At 50.8% G+C, this 18,143-nt stretch overlaps 7 protein-coding genes across 7 annotated transcripts; 1 reads left to right on the forward strand and 6 right to left on the reverse strand.

Annotated features, from left to right (window-relative positions):
• Positions 1-248: 248 nt before the first annotated feature.
• MIND_00762000 (Hemolytic lectin LSLb) lies at positions 249-1,336 on the reverse strand (the record flags this gene model as incomplete). The annotated part of the gene is made up of 4 exons (XM_037364315.1): positions 249-532; positions 581-848; positions 898-1,003; positions 1,050-1,336. The coding sequence occupies 4 exons, from the start codon at positions 1,334-1,336 to the stop codon at positions 249-251; spliced, it is 945 nt and encodes a 314-aa protein (XP_037219959.1).
• Positions 1,337-2,513: 1,177 nt separating this feature from the next.
• Positions 2,514-3,676, forward strand: MIND_00762100 (Eukaryotic translation initiation factor 3 subunit F; the record flags this gene model as incomplete). The annotated part of the gene is made up of 6 exons (XM_037364316.1): positions 2,514-2,596; positions 2,648-2,911; positions 2,959-3,105; positions 3,155-3,246; positions 3,294-3,547; positions 3,596-3,676. The coding sequence occupies exons 1-6, from the start codon at positions 2,532-2,534 to the stop codon at positions 3,674-3,676; spliced, it is 903 nt and encodes a 300-aa protein (XP_037219960.1). The 5' UTR covers positions 2,514-2,531.
• A 5-nt stretch (positions 3,677-3,681) lies between these two features.
• On the reverse strand, positions 3,682-4,494 carry MIND_00762200 (uncharacterized protein; the record flags this gene model as incomplete). The annotated part of the gene is made up of 1 exon (XM_037364317.1): positions 3,682-4,494. One exon carries the CDS (start codon positions 4,492-4,494, stop codon positions 3,682-3,684), a length of 813 nt encoding a protein of 270 aa, XP_037219961.1.
• A 28-nt stretch (positions 4,495-4,522) lies between these two features.
• On the reverse strand, positions 4,523-6,066 carry MIND_00762300 (uncharacterized protein; the record flags this gene model as incomplete). The annotated part of the gene is made up of 3 exons (XM_037364318.1): positions 4,523-5,089; positions 5,135-5,791; positions 5,836-6,066. The coding sequence occupies 3 exons, from the start codon at positions 6,064-6,066 to the stop codon at positions 4,523-4,525; spliced, it is 1,455 nt and encodes a 484-aa protein (XP_037219962.1).
• Positions 6,067-6,424: 358 nt separating this feature from the next.
• Positions 6,425-8,109, reverse strand: MIND_00762400 (Protein transport protein Sec61 alpha; the record flags this gene model as incomplete). The annotated part of the gene is made up of 7 exons (XM_037364319.1): positions 6,425-6,489; positions 6,540-6,711; positions 6,766-6,960; positions 7,010-7,605; positions 7,651-7,930; positions 7,980-8,047; positions 8,100-8,109. The coding sequence occupies 7 exons, from the start codon at positions 8,107-8,109 to the stop codon at positions 6,425-6,427; spliced, it is 1,386 nt and encodes a 461-aa protein (XP_037219963.1).
• An 851-nt stretch (positions 8,110-8,960) lies between these two features.
• Positions 8,961-10,434, reverse strand: MIND_00762500 (C2H2-type domain-containing protein; the record flags this gene model as incomplete). The annotated part of the gene is made up of 4 exons (XM_037364320.1): positions 8,961-9,722; positions 9,966-10,149; positions 10,196-10,380; positions 10,426-10,434. The coding sequence occupies 4 exons, from the start codon at positions 10,432-10,434 to the stop codon at positions 8,961-8,963; spliced, it is 1,140 nt and encodes a 379-aa protein (XP_037219964.1).
• Positions 10,435-13,481: 3,047 nt separating this feature from the next.
• MIND_00762600 (Inositol-pentakisphosphate 2-kinase) lies at positions 13,482-15,133 on the reverse strand (the record flags this gene model as incomplete). Its single annotated transcript, XM_037364321.1, has 11 exons — positions 13,482-13,533; positions 13,592-13,711; positions 13,761-13,878; positions 13,928-14,049; positions 14,097-14,173; positions 14,230-14,271; positions 14,320-14,545; positions 14,597-14,622; positions 14,671-14,733; positions 14,791-15,018; positions 15,071-15,133. 11 exons carry the CDS (start codon positions 15,131-15,133, stop codon positions 13,482-13,484), a joined length of 1,137 nt encoding a protein of 378 aa, XP_037219965.1.
• Between the last annotated feature and the right edge of the window lie 3,010 nt (positions 15,134-18,143).

The raw sequence follows: 18,143 nt of genomic DNA on the forward strand, positions 1-18,143 counted from the left end.
AACGAGGGATATTTATGAACTTGGCTTGCTTGTTTTTTACTATATCGGGACGTTGGCGTCGAGGAAAATGACAGCTTTGTTCCCACCCCTGTATCTCGAAAAACTTGGAGAAGCAAAGTCACTTGTCATCTATCCTCCCGACAGAATGTCTCAAACGTGGAAGCCCATCTCTGGCAGCTGAATGTGCGAACAATTCGTGTTGTAAGCAGCGGATGTACATCAATCGAGCGATATTGATTTATCGTACTTCAACCCCGATAAATCGTATGGCGGAGATCCCAGGTGGACACTCCACGCCAGACTCCCTTGGACTCGACCTCGACACCGCTTTGCGAGCGGAATACGATGACGTACGGGACCTCGAGCAGTCCACGCGTGACCGCGCTGACCGCACGGATGGTCTCCTTGGGGCCAGCTTTGCCCTGAATAGTGTCCTTCCACGTATGGGTGTATGTAGTCGCCTCGCCGAAGGTCCAGTCGAACGCCGGGGAGGAGACGAAGCCGGAATCGGCTACATAGTACGGAACGCCAGCTGATTTTTTTGTGATTCCACTCAGATATCTGAACAAACTTGACTTACAGCTGATTCCAAGACCCACGCTGACAGGAAATCCGCCCGTAGTTTCCCAAGAGTGGGTGTGGTTAGATGACGCGAGAAGGCTGAAGCTGATCTCTTGGCTGCTATTGGTGTTGTTGGTCAGGGACTGGGTGCCGACCACCTGGGGCGCTGCGCTCAGGATTTTGCCTTGCTTCAGATCGTAGTCGACGCGGACGACTTCCAGGTCCTCAAACAAGAACGAGAAATAATGGTCGTCGTATTTGGTCGTGATCGGTTCCAAGTTACCAACCTGAGTGGTCATGCATATGAGAGATTATCTTCCTGAGATCAGAACTCACTTGTGGCTTCGCATGCGTGCGACTGAATATCACGGTGTTCGTGGCTGGACAGATGAAACGGAACATCTGTGTCTGTTTTCCTTGACCAGGATCAAGTTTGAACCAGCTGAAAACAATAAACACCCATCATATATAGCACAAAGAACACCAACTTGTCGTTATACTTGCCATCCCCGTCAATGTGTCCCACTTTGGGCTCCTCTTTGGTACGCGAAAAGAGGACTTTGCCCGTTTCTCTGCTCTTGATAGCATACTGGCCATCGTGCGAACCAGTGCCCGGTACGAGGGAGAAGTACTGATTTGCGATCGGCTTATCACCAAGAGGAGTGTGGCCCACCTCAGGCTGCGCGTCCGTGCGTGAGTAAAGGACGTGCAGGCTGAGGTAGTTGGCCAAGCGGAAGTAAATGTTGGGTGGTGGGATATAAATGGTGTCAGACATTGTATGGGCTCGTGTGAGGAGCTCGATGCCATGAGTGGACCCAGAGCAGGTATTTATGCCTTTCAGTCTTGAGATGACGCAGAGCAAGCTCCGCACGAAGGGCGCGCTCAGGCGCCGAACCGATGAAGACAGTGCGAATAGTTGCCCAAGATGCGGATGAGCAAAGGAAGGCGAAGTGGAGATTACTGTTTAGTTGACTCAGGAAATGGTAGAAGAGCTTGGAGCTACCAGAAGAGCGAGCGACCATCGAGCGAACGTGGGGTGCCCTGGTCTGTTTCTGGGGTCGGAACCCGGAAAGCTAAGACCAACAGCGCAATTTGGTGGAGGTGAGGGTATGTAATAACCTCACTCCTCGAAACCATCGCAATAGCACCATGGATCTGGACTGCTAACTTAGACGAATAAGCGGAGACAGGTAGCAATTATAACAAGGCTATGACACAGTCGTGCAGCTTGGCGGCGTCAAAAACTGCTCAGATGGCATGTCCAAACGGGGGTTGCAGCGGCCTCCGCCATTGGCGTGATAATTTCGGGAGTGGATGCATTCGCCAAGTTAATACATGTTTACAGTACGCTCCGAGTGTCGGATTTTAGGTCTGCATTCAAGTTATCAGAGTGTGGTTTTATGAAAGGAAAGCAGAAGGTCAGATCTGGCCTAGTCCAATCCACAGTTTCGACGACCTGCAGAAACGCAGCACCACAGAGCAGGCGGTTATTGCCGGCGTCGGTATCAGGGCGCCTCGTATGAAGTATATCGAGGCGCCACCACGACAAGTATAATCCCAAAGAAGCGGGAGAGTTCAGCCTGACACTCACGTCTATGCAAGCGGGGAGATGAGTCTGAGCAAAAGACATTAGTGACAAACAGAGTCATGACGTTGAAGGACGCACTTGATGAGGGAGGGCTGTGGGTTGCTGCGCGTGAAGCCGACCCAGATAATGAATGGAATCCATCCGTAGTGCAAGACGGTCTAAAAAATGGGCAAGTGAGAAAAACGATATTCTGCAGTAAGCTCTCAACGTACGCGGCCGACCTCAACAACCTTGACTATACGTTCCTGTCATTCATTAACGACCACCGCGTCGCTGCTGGAGTCCATACAAACCTTGGTCTCTTCGGAGGGCATGTTGGGTACAACAGACAAGCACTTGCGTTGCACGTGACAAATAATTTTCAGGCCTTGATCTCTTTGCGATGGCACTCGGCGGCAGTTCAGCAGTCCACGTCCAGACTTCTACCGTCTCAGCTCCTACGCTACCGTGCTTATCTGTTTCTCTCATATCCGAGTTGGTCTGCTGATGATATCCTAGTCGGCAACCCAGCAATGTGACTGTACACCCAGCTGCTCTCTTCTCAATCCTCGACCATTATCTCAGGCGCAGCGACGAACAACCGCGAGTAATCGGTACCCTCCTCGGCACTCGATCGCCCGATGGCACCGTTGTTCATGTCCGCTCGTCATTTGCCGTGCTGCATAGCGAAACCGATGAGCAAGTTGCTGTTGACATGGAATACCACCGCACAATGTACGAGCTCCACACAAGGGTCACTCCAAAGGAGACAATCGTTGGCTGGTACGTGCTTGATATCTTTGGAGAGCAAGTCTAATCGTTTGAAACAGGTACTCAACAGGCTCAAATCTAAACACATATTCGGCGCTCATTCAAAACTTCTACTCTCAAGAGACAGCCCCTCAACAAGCTATACACGTTGCGCTAAATACGGGCGCAGAGGAAGACACAGAAGCCGGTGTTCATGCTTTCGTTAGGTTTGTTGATTCTCGATTGATTCTAGCTTGTTTTGAAAGCGTCACCCAGCTCACCCGTTGGCGTGTTCCCGAAACCTGAGAACTGCATTTTCACCCCAGTACCTGTGCGGCTGAAATTTGACGAGGCTGAGCGAAGTGGACGTAAGTCGGTCAACCTTGGTTTTATCCTTCCCACTAATCGTCCATAGTTGATCTACTCTCCCAAACTTCAACCTCTCCCAACTCCACATCCCCGCAGCCCGTCACGACACTCGCCAACCTTGACGCTGCACTCACAAGTGTGTCACAAATGATTGACCGCGTTTTGGTCTACGTTCGACGTGTTCTTGCGGGCGAGATTCCGGGCGACAAGGCTCTGGGACGGTATCTCATGGATACGCTTGCCATCAGCGCTGTTGGGGAGAAAGGAAGCGAGGATAAGGCCTTCAACGCTGCCCTTCAGGTACGTGCAAAACAAGTTTCCCGCCTCCAATCCGCCAACAAGCCATAGGACACATTGATGATCTCCTATCTGGCCAACCTCCTCCGCTCCCAAGCAGAAGTGTCGTCGAGACTAGCGCTTGTTGCATGAGTATATCAGCTGTTAAAAATGCGCGAATGTTGTAGATCGTGTCGCGCAGCGAGTAATTCGCCCAATGGCCACGTATTTGTTGGCCCATCTTGGGTTTCATCCCAGTCTTTGTTTCCCCCAGCACGTGCTCGTAATCGTGCACATTTAGAGAGTTGTGCCTCGACAAAACCATTGACGGTATGGAGCAGAAGTTGTTGAGCAGCGTAGGGCCCGATAGCATTGAGGCGGACGGCAGCAGAGAGCAATGCACGCGCATGGAGGAAAAGATGCAAGTGCTGGGTTCGTTCAAGTGAGAGGCCAAGAGCGGCACAGATGACACCCCAACAAATAGGCAGATGCCCAAAGGCTGAACCGTCGCTTTGCCTCACGCGCCGTTTGTATGAGGCGATAAGCGCTGATAACAGTTTCTCTGCAGCAGTTTCGGTGCCAGAGCTATTAGGTGGTCGGCTGAATCCTTTGGAATATAATGTGAGAAGGGCTACGCCTTGTGCAGCAGAGGCGCGACGGGCGACATGGTTCAGCGTCATGGACTCGTAGAGCGCGTCAATCGTTTCCAGGTCTGCAAGAATTTGGCTTTCGTCGGTTTCCTCAAGACGGAGGGTAGTCATATACGCGTCAGACACGAACGGGAGCGCGCTTGGCGCGTAGGTCGACAAGCTGTCCCTCACAAAAGTGGTCACCAAGTCCAGTTTGTTGGCGGACCCCGCGCCAAATCCGTGGGTGAGGAATGATTCCAGTCCCGAAGACGCGACAAACGATCCAGTCGGGAGGTTGCTGTCGGAGAGGAGGAGAAGCAAGTGCGATTCGCGGTCAGTCATGGATGAAAGCAGAAATTGTAATTTTGATCTAATCAATAAACTTAAGGGCACCGGCCCGTCTGATATCTTCCCAGTCTCCGACTGTCCTCATCTGGCCCATCCACACAACATCGTCGTTCTCGAACAGCATCACACCGCTGCCCCGCATAGGCATCGGGTTACCCGAAGTCGAATGACCCGTGACCCAAATCACCCGCGCCTGTTTCTTTGGGGCTACCAACGCGCCGGAGAAATCAAGCTGGCCAAAGCCAGCGGTCCGCCAGTTGGTCTGGAACGAGTATTCCGCTCCGGGTGGACAAGGAAATACCATCATTGAAGGGTTCGCGCAACGCCAACTGACATCGTTCTTGATACCCTCTAGATCGTTGTTGTAGGCGAGGATGGCGCGTCGAATTCTCAACGCTATATCGCGCAATGACATGGTGTGGAGGTCACCGATAGTGAACGGAGGGATAGAGATGCCCATGACAGCATTGTTGATAAACGGGCCGCCAATGTCGCCTGAAGCGGTCGAGAAAATCCCGTGTTTTCGCACATTGACGGGCAAGTGGAGGTGAAAGGGCGTCTGTAAGTCTTGGCGATGTTTGTAACCCGTCTGCATCATGTGTTATGAAGTGGGAAAAAGGAACAAATAACATACCTTCAGCCACCACCCCACAAGCACATCGGAGCTGCTGACCCATTCTTTGGAGCCCTCCTCTTTCAACTCATCCATAATCTTCTGCTTCTCAGCCTCCAGAAATGGCTTTGGCACACAGACATACATTCCGTGGTCTTTTGGGTCGCGCATTAGACTCAGCACCATTCGCGCAATGAAGGAAGCCTTGGATATGAGCCCTAGATCAAAGAATCCCCGCTGCACCCACCCAGCCGGCGCTGGTTGCGAGAAGGTTGCGAAGGGCTGCGCATCCCAGTCCATCCCAGGTATGTCTTCTATGCGTTCGCCAGAAATAGCACGCGTCCAGGCATGCAAGAATGTTTTTGTCCCCATTGCATCGAAGAGCACGTGAGAGGCGGTTACACCGATGAAAGTGAGGTCTTCGAACACGGAAACATGGACGTGGAGGAGTGGAGCACCAGATTTGAGGCAATCGTCTGCGCCCTTGGGGCAAGTGGGACCGCGAATGAATGGAACCATGTCTGGGTAGCCACAAGCAAAAGGCTGATTGGCCTTCGACCACAATTTCGCGGGAGACGGTCTATCCGACGCGTCATAAAGTTCTGGGCAAGTCTCGCTCGTGAAGACTGCGGCTGGCGTCTGGGCGTCGAAAGCGAGCGGGATCTGGTATTCGTACTTCTAAACTGGAATCAGTCTTTTCAATTTGGAAGCAGAAGACACACCCCGTTTCGCAATGCCAGCCTCGCGCCTGCTCTAGGAAACTTGCGTGAAATCAGCAGCAGCAGAGTTTCCTCCAATTTTCTGGGATCCAGTTTGGCATCAACGATAAACGCGGTTGTGAGCACCAGGTCAAGCGCAACGAGGTCGACGCCAGTGCATGGCACGACGTGCATTCCAGGCGGGGGCGGCGTGGTTTTCGGTGGCCACAACCACCCGAAGAGGGCGGACAACATGGTGGAAAAAGGAGACGTTTGGCGCGTTTTGCTTGTCGAACTTTATATTATTGTGCGACAACTGTCAGATTGTGTTTGAGCATAATGCCCTCCCTTGCTTATGGGCTTCGAATGTTGCGATATAGCGACCTAGGCCTGACACCTAATTTATGGGTTAGAGCCCACCGCGAAAGGTACTCGTGGAGGTGGAAGGAGTCGAAGTTCCGTCATTGATGCGGATCAGATACTCTGCCAACAACTTCAAGTCTTCATTCAACTCACAAACTCCAGAAAAATGCGAGAATAGATATGATTATAGTGGAAGCGGACAAGTAAAGGAAACGCATGCGTCTTTTTTGGTTTTGGAATACACTCCCCCCTACAACAGATCGCCAAACGCAGCCATCTCCGGCCCACCAGACTCCCTGATGCCGATTTCCCAGTCTGTTCGTGTGTTCGTCAGTTAGAAAGAGAGAAAGTGCGCAAAAACCTACAGCTGTAGATGGTGGTTACGGCCATGAGGATACCGGTTCCGCTGCCAATGGCGCCCATAAGATCGGCGACGACGGAGAGAAGTCCGAGAATAGCACCACCAAGGGCGGCAGCAGTCGGTATAACCCGCTTGAGTTCCTTATACATTGAGCCTTCACGATGCCCAGCCATAACCTACCAAACAGGTCAACAACGTATAATCAGGAATAAAAGGAAACAGAAGCTCACCATTTGCTGATCTTTCAACTGCTTGGCAATGTCGCGAGGGCCGGAACCCGAAACTTCAATCCAAGTCTTGGAGAAGAGTGCGCAGGCAGAAAGCATGAAGGCGATGTATATGACCGTATGAATTGGGTCAACGAGGGCTTCTTTCATTGTGTGGGGCGGCGACATGTAATACGCGATACCAGAAGTAGCAACAAGCTGTTGCGAGTCTTCCATAGGCTCCCAGACACCCAACAGCTTGACGAACAGGTTGCTGGGATAGCGCGACGCGAGCATTTGGGAGAGAATGAAAACGTTGGGATGTAAGAGCCGACTCCAGCATGATGGGCATGTTGGAGGTATAGAAGAGCTTGATGGGGTAGGACCCGCGCTGGCCACGGAATCGGTTGCTTTTTACAGGAATTTCGATGCGGAAGCCCTGAAGATAAATGACGATGCCGAAGATGACTGCTGTGGCAACAAGGTTCATAACGTTGGGGAGACGGTCGCGCCAGAAAGCCTCGCGGAGCGCACGGCCTTTGTCGTTCCAGGTGAAGAGGAGATGGAAAAGGGCAACAATGGCTCCCTCGAATTCAGGGCCGCGACCAGTGTTGACAGTTGTGGGGGAGAACGCTTTCCAGACAATCGACTCGCAAATGTTGGTTGCAATGAACAGCGAAATGCCAGAACCGAGACCGTATCCTTTCTGGAGGAGTTCGTCGAGAAGAACCACAATCATGGCAGCCGCAACAAGTTGAACGATGAGGAGAAGGCAAACACCGGCACCAAGCTCGCTCGGCTGGCCATAGAGACCAGACACAACATAAACGATACCCTGACCGAGGGCAATGATGAGCGCGAAGACTATAAACAGTTCAAATACAACAGGTACGAGAAGGAAGCACTCACGTTTCTGGGCACCACCGAACAAGGCACGGTCCTCCTTCAAGCTAAAATCCACGTCGACGAGGTTTGCGCCAGCCAGTAATTGCATGATCATGCCAGAGGTGATAATGGGGGTGATACCGAGTTCCATTAGCGTTCCACGGTTGGAGGCGAGGATGACCCGCATCCAGTAGAGCGGGTCAGAGGAGTCGGACGACATAATGCCATATAGCGGCACCTGCGAGCAGACCAGGAAGATGAGTAGCGTGACGGCCGTCCATAATATCTTTTGCTGGAATGGAACCTGGTCGCCACGTCAGAAATAGAGTCACGAAATCCAAGTTTCCACGCACTTTACGGTCGGGAGATGCTACCTCTGGTAGAATCGGAAGAAATGGCCGGACGAGATTGAGGAACCTAACTTTAGAAGAGGTCAGCGCGTTTTGTGCGAAATAATAGCCTTGCAGACGTACATCCGCTCATAATGGGTACATAAACGAGCGGGAGGAAAGAAAGTTGTGGAGATCACAGACGTGGCAGTCACGGAAGTTGCTTAGTCAGGCACACGTCCTCCCAATTGAAATTGATCAAGGTACTGTCGAACAACACCTGGAAAGAGTACAGTATGTCTAGTTGAGCTCTTTCAAGCAGCGATACCAAACTAAAATGTACTCAATTTGTATGGAAGCAGCAGCACGTCCAAGTTAGGTGCATTACCAATCACGGCCCATCGAGGACGTCAAGCAAAGTTGGGACAACCAAGAACATCACTTGATTGAATTTCCAAATTCCAGAACCCTCAGGAATAGATATACCAATACAGTTACATTGCTTGTGCTGTTTCATTTACTTTAATATCGTGTCGAAGCGCCCTTGCGCCGGTACATGGTGTCAACTTTGCTCCCATCCTGGCCTCTCGCGGACGACAGACAAGAAAGGTGAAAGGAGGAGATATGGGAAGGATGGAAGGAGCAGAAGGGAAAAAAGAGAACGATGACCCTAGTGAAGTCCAAGTCCGTGTGATATGGTACGAGCACCAAAAGGCGCGAACACAAGAAAATGTGGTGGTGCGGTGGTTATGCGGGTGGGGTAGCTCGGCGCAAGAGATGAAAGGGCGAGATTGAGGGAGCCAAGCGCTGAGTTGGATGGGGTGTTTGTGTACGGGGACCATCATACGTCGTAGGAGAATCATGACCGAGTACGATGGGAGTGGATATAAATATGGAGTTTGGTCGTTATTGGAGAAGGACAGCCAAAGACATAGCAGCAGAGTGATTGAAAAAATGGAAATTCGATGGGCTGGACAGGTGAGGATGGAAAGGAAGTTCGGCAGTCTAATCAAGGTCCATGTCGATGTCGTCCTCTTGCATGCCAGCCCAACGCAAGCTTTCAGTCTCCCGTGCTTTCTCTTTGTCGTTGTCCTGCTCCAAGGTTTCCTCGAGTTCGCGCTCCTCGCGCACCCCGCGCAAGTCGTAACCAAGATCGTCGTCGTCTTCCTCATGCTTCCAAACCCGTGCATTACCACGACCACGAAGATAACCTTCATCTTCTTCGAGTTCTTCATCGTCGCTGGGAGTGGAACGACTGCGGCTCTGTTCGGAGGACACGGATGCTGAGACGCTCACTGAGCGAGGGACACTCCATGCGCTACTCCCCAGACTGTGGCTGTGACCATGGCGAGGATTGGGCACTTGCACAACTCCGGCTCGAACTTGGGCTCCACGAGGCACCTCGTAGTCATGAAGCCGGGGACCCGCACCAGCAGAGCGAGCAGCAAATCCATAGCCGTTGAAAGATTCGGATACTCCAGGGACCGAACCATACCCAGGCGATCCATATGAGGTCGAGACAGTATCTTCGCCCTCCAGAACACCGCCACTGCACCAACGAGGCCACATTCCACGGTCTTCAGGGAGACTTGTTCCATTGTCAGAAACAGGACTGAGATTCGAAAGGATAGCGGCAGCCTCGAGCAACTGAACCTGTGCATGTTTGCTGAGAACGCCACCGCCTCCAGTGGGGAGTGATGCAAGGGTTCGCCAATGCGGGGTGTGCTCCCAACGATGTTTGATAAGGCAAGAAGGGTGACGATAGATCTATTGGAATATTGAGTATTGTGTTGTGAGGAGTAAGCCACAAAAAACATCAATAGAGTGGGATCTGAGACTAGGGGCAAAATGAAAAAAAAGTAGTGGAGCATTGGATCAGGCGCTCTTCGGGCGCACAGACGACCCCGAAAGAGTAACATTGTGATTGACAGGCATATCACAGCAAAGGAAATGATGGCCGTCGAAATTGTACAAGGAAAGAAAGAGAATGAACAGCAGTGAAAGACACACCTTGGAGCAAGTCTCACATTTGTGGTCTACGCCGCGCTTCTTGCGACCTGGACCATTGGAGGCAATGGGGATGGGTGTGCTTCCTTTGGTTGGGGCGCTTCCAGGTAGTGGGATTGACGAAGTGGGAGGAGACACCGAAGAGAGAGACATGGCCGCCATTGAGGATATCGGACTCCCGACCGAACTATGACTGAGATGAGATGGGCTGAGAGTAACAACTGATTACGCACATTGGGCGGGTTGCTGCGTCTCTGGCATCGCTCAGTCGCCGACGACGTCCTGTTGACGAAGAGAGACGGCGATGATGGGCGGGAGCAGAGGGATGCTTGCTGCCTGCGCTGGATGGCTCGAGTGCTAGATGAGGAGCACTCTCGGCAGCCAGCGACAACGACAGCAAACTGAGGGCAGCAGAATCCTGTACACGTATGAGTCAACAAAAAGCTCGCTGGTGTAAACGCACTTGAGACATGGGTGTTGGAGTACAGGGGTGGTAGAACAACGAGGATACAGGTTACAAACTCAGAGGGACATTGGAGGAAACTTCACAAGAGACAAGAGACGATTATCTAATAAGTGGACGGGAAATTTACTGTTAGTCACCTGCTTTTCCCCATTGGGATTTGTCGGCGCCAGCCCTCTCCTTACTCAAGCGTCAGCGAGCGTCTTTCCAAAGATGCTTTCGTGTCGCAAACATCTCTTAAATACTGACAGCCTTAACTGGGCATAAGTTACTAGCAGACTTACCTATTGACTCGGATACCAGCTGCAGTAATTTCGGGCATCCCTGCGAATCATGCCTTTCGGAACTTCAATTCAACGTTCTCGATATTGCTTTTCTGCCCTTCCAACCGCAAGATCCCTCATCAACTATCTGTGGATTCAACTGAACAGCACCTGTAGTCACCGTCCCAGTGCTACTGATTTCGAAGCTTCCTGAACAATCATGATTCCTATTCTTTTTAACAATGTTCTCCAAGGCGTAGCGCGAAACGAAATATCTAGAGAAACAGGACACTTGGACTTGGAGTTGTTTATTTGTACATTGCGGCCACTATGTTTAGCCTTCATCGATACTGTCTCACTAGCGCGATAAACTTCAAGTTCAGCCAGCCTGCATCCATCTTCCCACTAACGGATTGACGCGTTGTGTTCGCACACCATAGCTCAAAAATCGTCTTAAAAGTTCCAGCGCGAAACATACTAGTATTCAAGTTGTTGTTCTGAGGGCAGTCGAAATGACAGTCAGAGAAGCTTCAAGTGCCCGCGCGATGATCGATACTTATGCGCTGGACTCAACAAAGCTCGTCAGACTCCACAAAGAGAGACCCGGATCCGAGTAAGGAAAATGACAGAGAAGGCAATTCATTGAAAAATATGTTCTCGTCAACTCTGGGCATGAAAGACACAATTGTGGGCAATAAGGGTGTACCCCACACGATTAAGGCAGTGAAATGAGCGGTGCTCGTTTTCGCGTTCAACCTAGTAGCCCAACGGAACTTTGAGCGAAGCCGAATCAACCTTGCACTGAAAACGAAAGTGACAGGACAAGTTAAACACTTTGAGAATGGTATAATGTTTGAGGTACAAAACTCTTTAGCGGAAATTCATCATTTTTACTAATTTCCGCTCCAGACGTTGAAAGAATGGGGTGTGTAAGTGAAAGAGTACTTCGAATTGAAGGTCCACTTTGTGCCAGCATTGTACACAACTGGTAAAATGGCCGAAGAACGGCTGCGCAAGCTTGAAGACCAGACATCGCGCAGAATCGATATGAATCGTATGAGTCGGCTGTCTGAGACCACTGGTAGTAAAATTCTGTTTCGGGTGTGGGAGTTCAGAGGCGGAAGCCAGATCACTGCCGAAACCTGCCCCCTGGACCAAGCCGTTAAATAATCTGGATTTATGGGTTTTCCTCCATCGCACCCGTTTTGCTCATTTTGACCTCACTCTGACCAAGTTTGGTGACGACTGAGATCCTTGTCGCACGAGCTACTGTGGTCTGCTGAGTGTGTCAGATATCTGAAGGGAGATGTTTCGGCGGGGGTTGGCTGATGACAGGCGTGCAGACCGCTCAGTGGCTGGTCCACTGTGGCGAAAGCGTCTTCATCATACCATCCTTGCAGTGGAAACAGTCTGAAAATGCTCCTTAGGTGACCGCGACTAGTCGAGGTCATCGTTGATAACGGGAATGCCATGCACACAGACGCTGTTCTTTCAGGACGCTCGTCGCGACAAGGCTCTTCAAATCTGAACCACCGCCGGCGACGACCGCACCCCTTCTGGCAAGGGCTGCTTTGGGGACCGGGTGTATCGGACATCTGGAGGGAGATGTTTCGGTGGGGTTTGGCTGATGAGTTGCATAGCACGCCCGGCGGGGAGTTGGGGCCTTGGTCAATCATCTGATTTATCGAGGTCAATCATAGGAGCCGTCTGTGGCGACGTTTCTTCATCATACCATCTTCGCGCGGAAACAATCAGCAAATGCTCCTTAGGTGGTCGAGATTCATCAAAGCCATTGTCGATGACGGGAATGCCATGTACACACGGTTGTCCTCAGCATGCCTGGACGGAGGGGCTCTGCAGCTCTGAACCTTTCGCCTCGGTTATTGGTTTCGACGATGTGCTGATATTTTCCCTGTTTTCGCTCGTCAGTTCACCAGTTGTTGTGGATGATCATGACTGACTGTGATTATTTTCCTGCCACTGAGCGTTCTGTCCTTCTAACGATTGGCTTGCAACTTGCCAGTGTAAAGCCTCTGTGAATTGAACTGGGATCGTTCGCGGAGCTCTCGAAGTAATGACCTCAAAACCTTGTCTTCCTCTTCCACTCATTTCGCTTTAGTTCTGGTGACGACTGGATCCTTGTTGTAAGGGCTCTTGCGGCCCGCCGGGTGTAGCGGATATCTGGAGGGAGATGTTCCGGTGGGTTTGACTGATGAGATGTATTGATCGCCGTGTGGGGAATTGGGGCCTCGCGTCAAGACACGTCGCTTTGACCGGCAGCGTCCTGCGGGGTCAATCATAAGAGCTGCAGAGGCGAGAGCTCTTCATCACACCATTCTCGCGCGGGAACAATCTCAAAATGCTCCCAAGGTGACTGCGACTTGTCGCAGTCGTCGTTGATGACGGGAAAGCCATGTACGCACGTGCCGTCCGTCCAAGTTTAATTGGCCTTGCAGCAAAGGCTCTCCAGTCCAAACCTTCACCATCGCAACTATTGCGAGCCAGTTACTAGGATGGAGTAGAGGGATGAAGGGAGCGGCCGGTGTTAGTCGAAGGATTTTTGTTGTCGAAACAAATTTTGTAGTTGGAGAGTCTCGGAGGACGACACGCCCCCTTGACGTCGGGCTCCGGGCTTACGGCGATTTACTTCGTCAACCAAGTGCGCGTCGTAGCTAGTTCACAAATAATTTGGGATAGACTGTACATGTTCTGTAAAGGGTAAACGACAAGAGCTGTTTGAGGGAATAGAACTTCACACCTACTAGTAATACGAGAAGAAGAGAAGAGTTACGATCATGCCTCATCAACGTTCTCAGATGGCACACGCCTGGGATGGTCTGGATGTCTGGAGAGAGAGAGAGAAAAAAGTAAGTCTGGAGAACAAATAGCAATGAAAGACGCACTTGGTGCGACGATGATCTGAAAGGCCTTTCTCTGTAAACACCCGACCCGAGTTTGGGCATTCAAAACAAGCAAGTTTACCGGACGGGGTAGACAAACGAACTTTGTCGATGTCATTGTGTCTGAAGAGAAGTCAGTACCAAGGTCAAATAAAAGCAATGGAAGATTGACTTCGCAACAACATGGATATGCAATCCATCGATATGGATCAAACGCTTGCAGTATGGACAGGCAATCTTGAAGCTCGGCTTAAGTTCTGTCATAACCGCCGAACAGTGATGTTGCCAAACTGCGGAGAAGCTGAATTTATAAAACAGCGGGCTTTGTCCGATAATTACCGGTCAAAGTGATGTCTTGCAGGTCTCTGTTGAACGCAGAGAATATGAGCCCGAAGACTTGGGATTTGATGACCTGGCTGGCGCTGATTTTCGGGTCCGCCAGCTTTACAACCCGTTGTAGACTGTCTCGTAGTGACACGGGTTGACGGAAGCCCAGGAGCAAACATACAACTTCAAATTGCGGTAGTAAACTCTTCTTTGCTCATCACAGTATTCTGCTGCCCACAAGTTGAGCTGTTCGGCATTCTAGTGACGCGTTAGATGAGCAAATTTGTGCTCGTGAGATCAAAGATGTTGCGGACCTGTAGCAATATGGGAACTGATTGCTCGCGCTTGGTATATTCCTGGTCATGTCATGGGTGTTGATCGTGGTGGTAATTGTGGAAGGGTACCTCTTCGAGTTGATGCCTCGTTCGTGAACGAAACAATTTTGGGGGGGTTGGAGCTGCGCCGCAGGTTCTAGCAATAGCTTCGTCATGCTCCTGCCTAGCAAGTTGGATAGCCTTCCAGTCGAATGCGTAATAGACGACGCCTGCGACCACTTGGTATGGAATCTTCGGAAGCGAACGTCCCCACGGCGTGGTATCTTGGATTTGGATCCAATCCACAGCCAAATTCCTGTTGCTCGCTGAACTATAAAACCAGTGGAAAAGACAAATCATAACGGACGAGATGATATCAAGCTTGCATCTACGCTGAGAGGAGTGAGGAGTTGAATGTGGTAGAAGGCTAGGCGTAGCTACCGAGCAAGCTCTAGAGCGAAACAAGAATATGCAAGGGAGGCGCGCAGTTGGTTTTGTGCATTGCTAGTAAAGGGGAGTCTGGTCAAGCGATGAGCAATTGGAAGAGTGACATCTGCGTACGGTGCACATTCCTCCGCCAAAGAGAAAAGTTGCGTAGGCTGTTTCGGAAAAGTTGCCGGACGCTGGGACTTGAGGACAAGGGGGAAGAGTAAGAGAGATTCCACTGCGTTCAAGATTGGCTCTGGCCCTATTCCAAAGATAGACGTGTTTCAAAAGTATCATTTTGCGAAGGCGTTTCGATGTCGCGGAGAGCTGAACGAGATCGTATGGCGAGCATTGCTCTAAAATCTATAGGCCAAAAGTTCATAGGTTAGTAGCATGTTAATTCTGTGAGGCGGACCAAGATGCCAATATCGCGAGGAAGGTCGTTGAAGGGGAAAACGGAGGGGAATGGGTGTCGCATCTTCTGGTTCTATGGTATTTTTGCAAGAAACTTGCATGTGATGTGACCAGATGGCTCGCGGCTGGCTTCGAGCTGAGCATTCTTCACGAGAACCACTGGACTCTCAACAAGCTTTTCCGTCTGTCGTGGCTTTTCAGCGGAAAGAGCAACGTGGGAGAAATCCAGGCCTCGGCTTTGCTTGGACAGTACCTGAGCGCTCATGTGATAAGCGTCGACACGACATGTCACCACTCCCAAACCGCGTTGTTCACGCGTTCACGTCGCACGACGTTCAGAATCGTTGCTTTTTACGGCGCTTTTGGATAAGTATGGGAGATAACAACACAACAACAACCTGGTCAATTGTGATTTCCCCTCAAGTGTGATCTGCGTGACATCTCCAGCTCAAGCCAAGGACGCCACCACCACCATCATTGACACATCCGAGTCAGATGTGTTTGTGCTGCATGCTCTCTTGGACCCACAAACATATCTCGATGACGCAAATAAGAAACTCGTCTCTCTCACGCATGCAATCGCCATCGAAGAAAACGACATGTTATGGAACGCAACCAAAGGTTCTCGAGAAAGACGTCGCACACGCCTCGCTGCCCTTGGGACAAGGGAGTTAGGGGCGACTGGTAAACTTTTTCCAGCTGTCGCTGAGCTCAAGCTAATACTTGGGAAGCACTTGCCGCTACTCTCACCGCTGAAAATAACCTCAAGCGGAAGCGTCACAGCAAACGTGATTTGTCTGCTATCGACGAGGAGGAGGGCCCTGGTTTGTTCATCGTCTGAATGCCCGCCATAGTTCTCTCATTGCATCACAGAACCAGAAGTCTCCGTCAAGAAGAAATCCCGCACAGACACTTTTCCAGTGGCCACCGACATTACAGGACAAACGGACTCCGGGTCAATGGCGAGTGTTCGTCCCTTCACGTCGACTACTACTACCACGGATACTTCACACTCCGACAATTCAACATTGGTCTCTCTATCTCCTTCTCGATACAATCATCCTCCACCCACAGAACACTCAGCGCCACCCCCTTCATATGCGTACAACGGCCAGTTGTTAGCTTTCGACCATCTCACACCAACAACCAATTTCGAGTCACTCCCGCAACCTCCTACTTCTTCCTCTTTGCTTTTGTCCCCGACTCCGACTCAATTTTCTCTCGCTCCGGTGAACCAGCCTCGGCAAGCCGATCAGGACAACGCCCCACTTGAAGATAGAGAAGCACACACGAAGTCGAACTATGACAGGAACCTCGCTAGCTGGGGTTTTCCCAGAGCCATCCCAGCCGAAGATTATCATACCACTGTCGCGTCTTCCTCTGCAAGCGGTTACTTTGCTCAAGTGGACGCTACTATCGTGCATACTGCCAGAAAACCCCTAAACAAGACTAGTGCCAAGCTTGCAAAATACTTCACCAGTGGAAAACACTTTGTACATCAAATCGAGAGTACTCTCGTCTCGCATCGACATCATCTAGAAGTTCTCAAGACTGCACGACACAACGACATCATGTTTGACGCTCAATACGATAATCTTTTGGAGGCAGGCAATAGCAAGGTGGCCGAAGCAATGCGTAAACTTGCAGCCATCGCGAGTCCAGAACAGATGGACAATTTCAATGTGTCCTATGCGTCGGAGGGATAGGATAGGATAGGATAGCATTACGCGGCACGGTCCCACTGAGGAACGCCGGTTTCCGGGGATTGGCCCGATATACATAGTACATAGCCAGTGCAGTAATACGAATATCTTCGTCCCGGGATTCCAAACAGTTTCCAAGTCGAGCTCACGCCCAGTCTCCCAAGCGCTGTAGAACCTAGTCTGTGAATGGAACCAGAATCAGTGTTAGCCCGTTGATTCAAGGAAGTCGAGGAATCCTTGGTGGTAACCTGTAAATTGGAGTAGCATAGTAGACCTCCAGTACATCGGATGCATGTTTTGCAAATATTGCTATTGTCGAGCGCTCGTATAGCACCATTCGAAGAAAGTCGACTGGATCCATCTGCATGCATTTGGCAGCGAGTTTTTGGCGCTTTCTCAAAGAGGTTTCCCAGGAAGTCAAGACGTAGTTGCAAGAGCAGAGGGTTTGACATGCAAGTGAGTAGTGCATGCTCTGGAGTCTCGACAGCCGTCTTGCAGAAGCGACATACGCGCCGTTCACGGTCGGGTTCTCTCTGATGTGCATGATCTGGATAGCGGAGTTCTTCAATCGCCAGTCGGTGCGTCGACAGCAAAAGGGAAATCAGAGCATTACGATGAGGCTTGGTTTTCACCATGAATAGATAATGTCTCATGCGTAGAGTCATTAGCTTAGGTGCACGGCCTTCTGGTTGAGGTTCTAAACGCTGCTGGATCAGGTACATTTTGGGGCTGTTGTCAATTTCACTCTGAAGCCACTGGAGCATGCGGTCATAGACGTGCTTTGAGTGACTGTCTATCTCGGCTTTAGTGGTGTCTCGTGTTAGGACAAGTGTTGTGCATGCATATTCCAGTTTTGACTGGGCAGAAATCAGGTCTTTAACCCATGAGCGTTTGCCTCTCCCATGTAGGTCTATAGCACTGTTCAGTGCTACACGGGCAAAGTGCGTAGGTTGCAGATCTAATATGTAGCCAAGGTAGCCGAGAGTGAGGAGGAAGCGGCGTGTGCGAATTGGGACAACAGCAGTTTCCGTATAAAGAGGAGCCACCATTGAACGACTGTGAAGATTGAGGATCTGTCGGAGGAAGCTTTTCTGGACATCTATTAGGCGATTTACGTGCACATCCTCGCAGTCTGGCGAGATTTCGCAGCCATGAATTAGATGACAGTCCACGCGCGCCATGTACAGGTTTCTTAATTCCCTCGGGGTAACAGTTGCCTTATCTTCTACAGCCATAATTCGATGGGCACAGTACCGCGCAGTGCTGGCTTTTTGCTTGTAGTGCTCATCAAGAATGTTTGATGTTGTCGCAGTTGCATGGAAGTGAATACCTACATAGCGCTCGAGTTCCGTGATCTGCAGCAGGTTCCCA

The sequence above is a fragment of the Mycena indigotica genome, assembly GCF_014461135.1.
Source record: "Mycena indigotica strain 171206Taipei chromosome Unknown Mind.scaff0006, whole genome shotgun sequence".
NCBI classification, from domain to species: Eukaryota; Fungi; Basidiomycota; class Agaricomycetes; order Agaricales; family Mycenaceae; genus Mycena; species Mycena indigotica.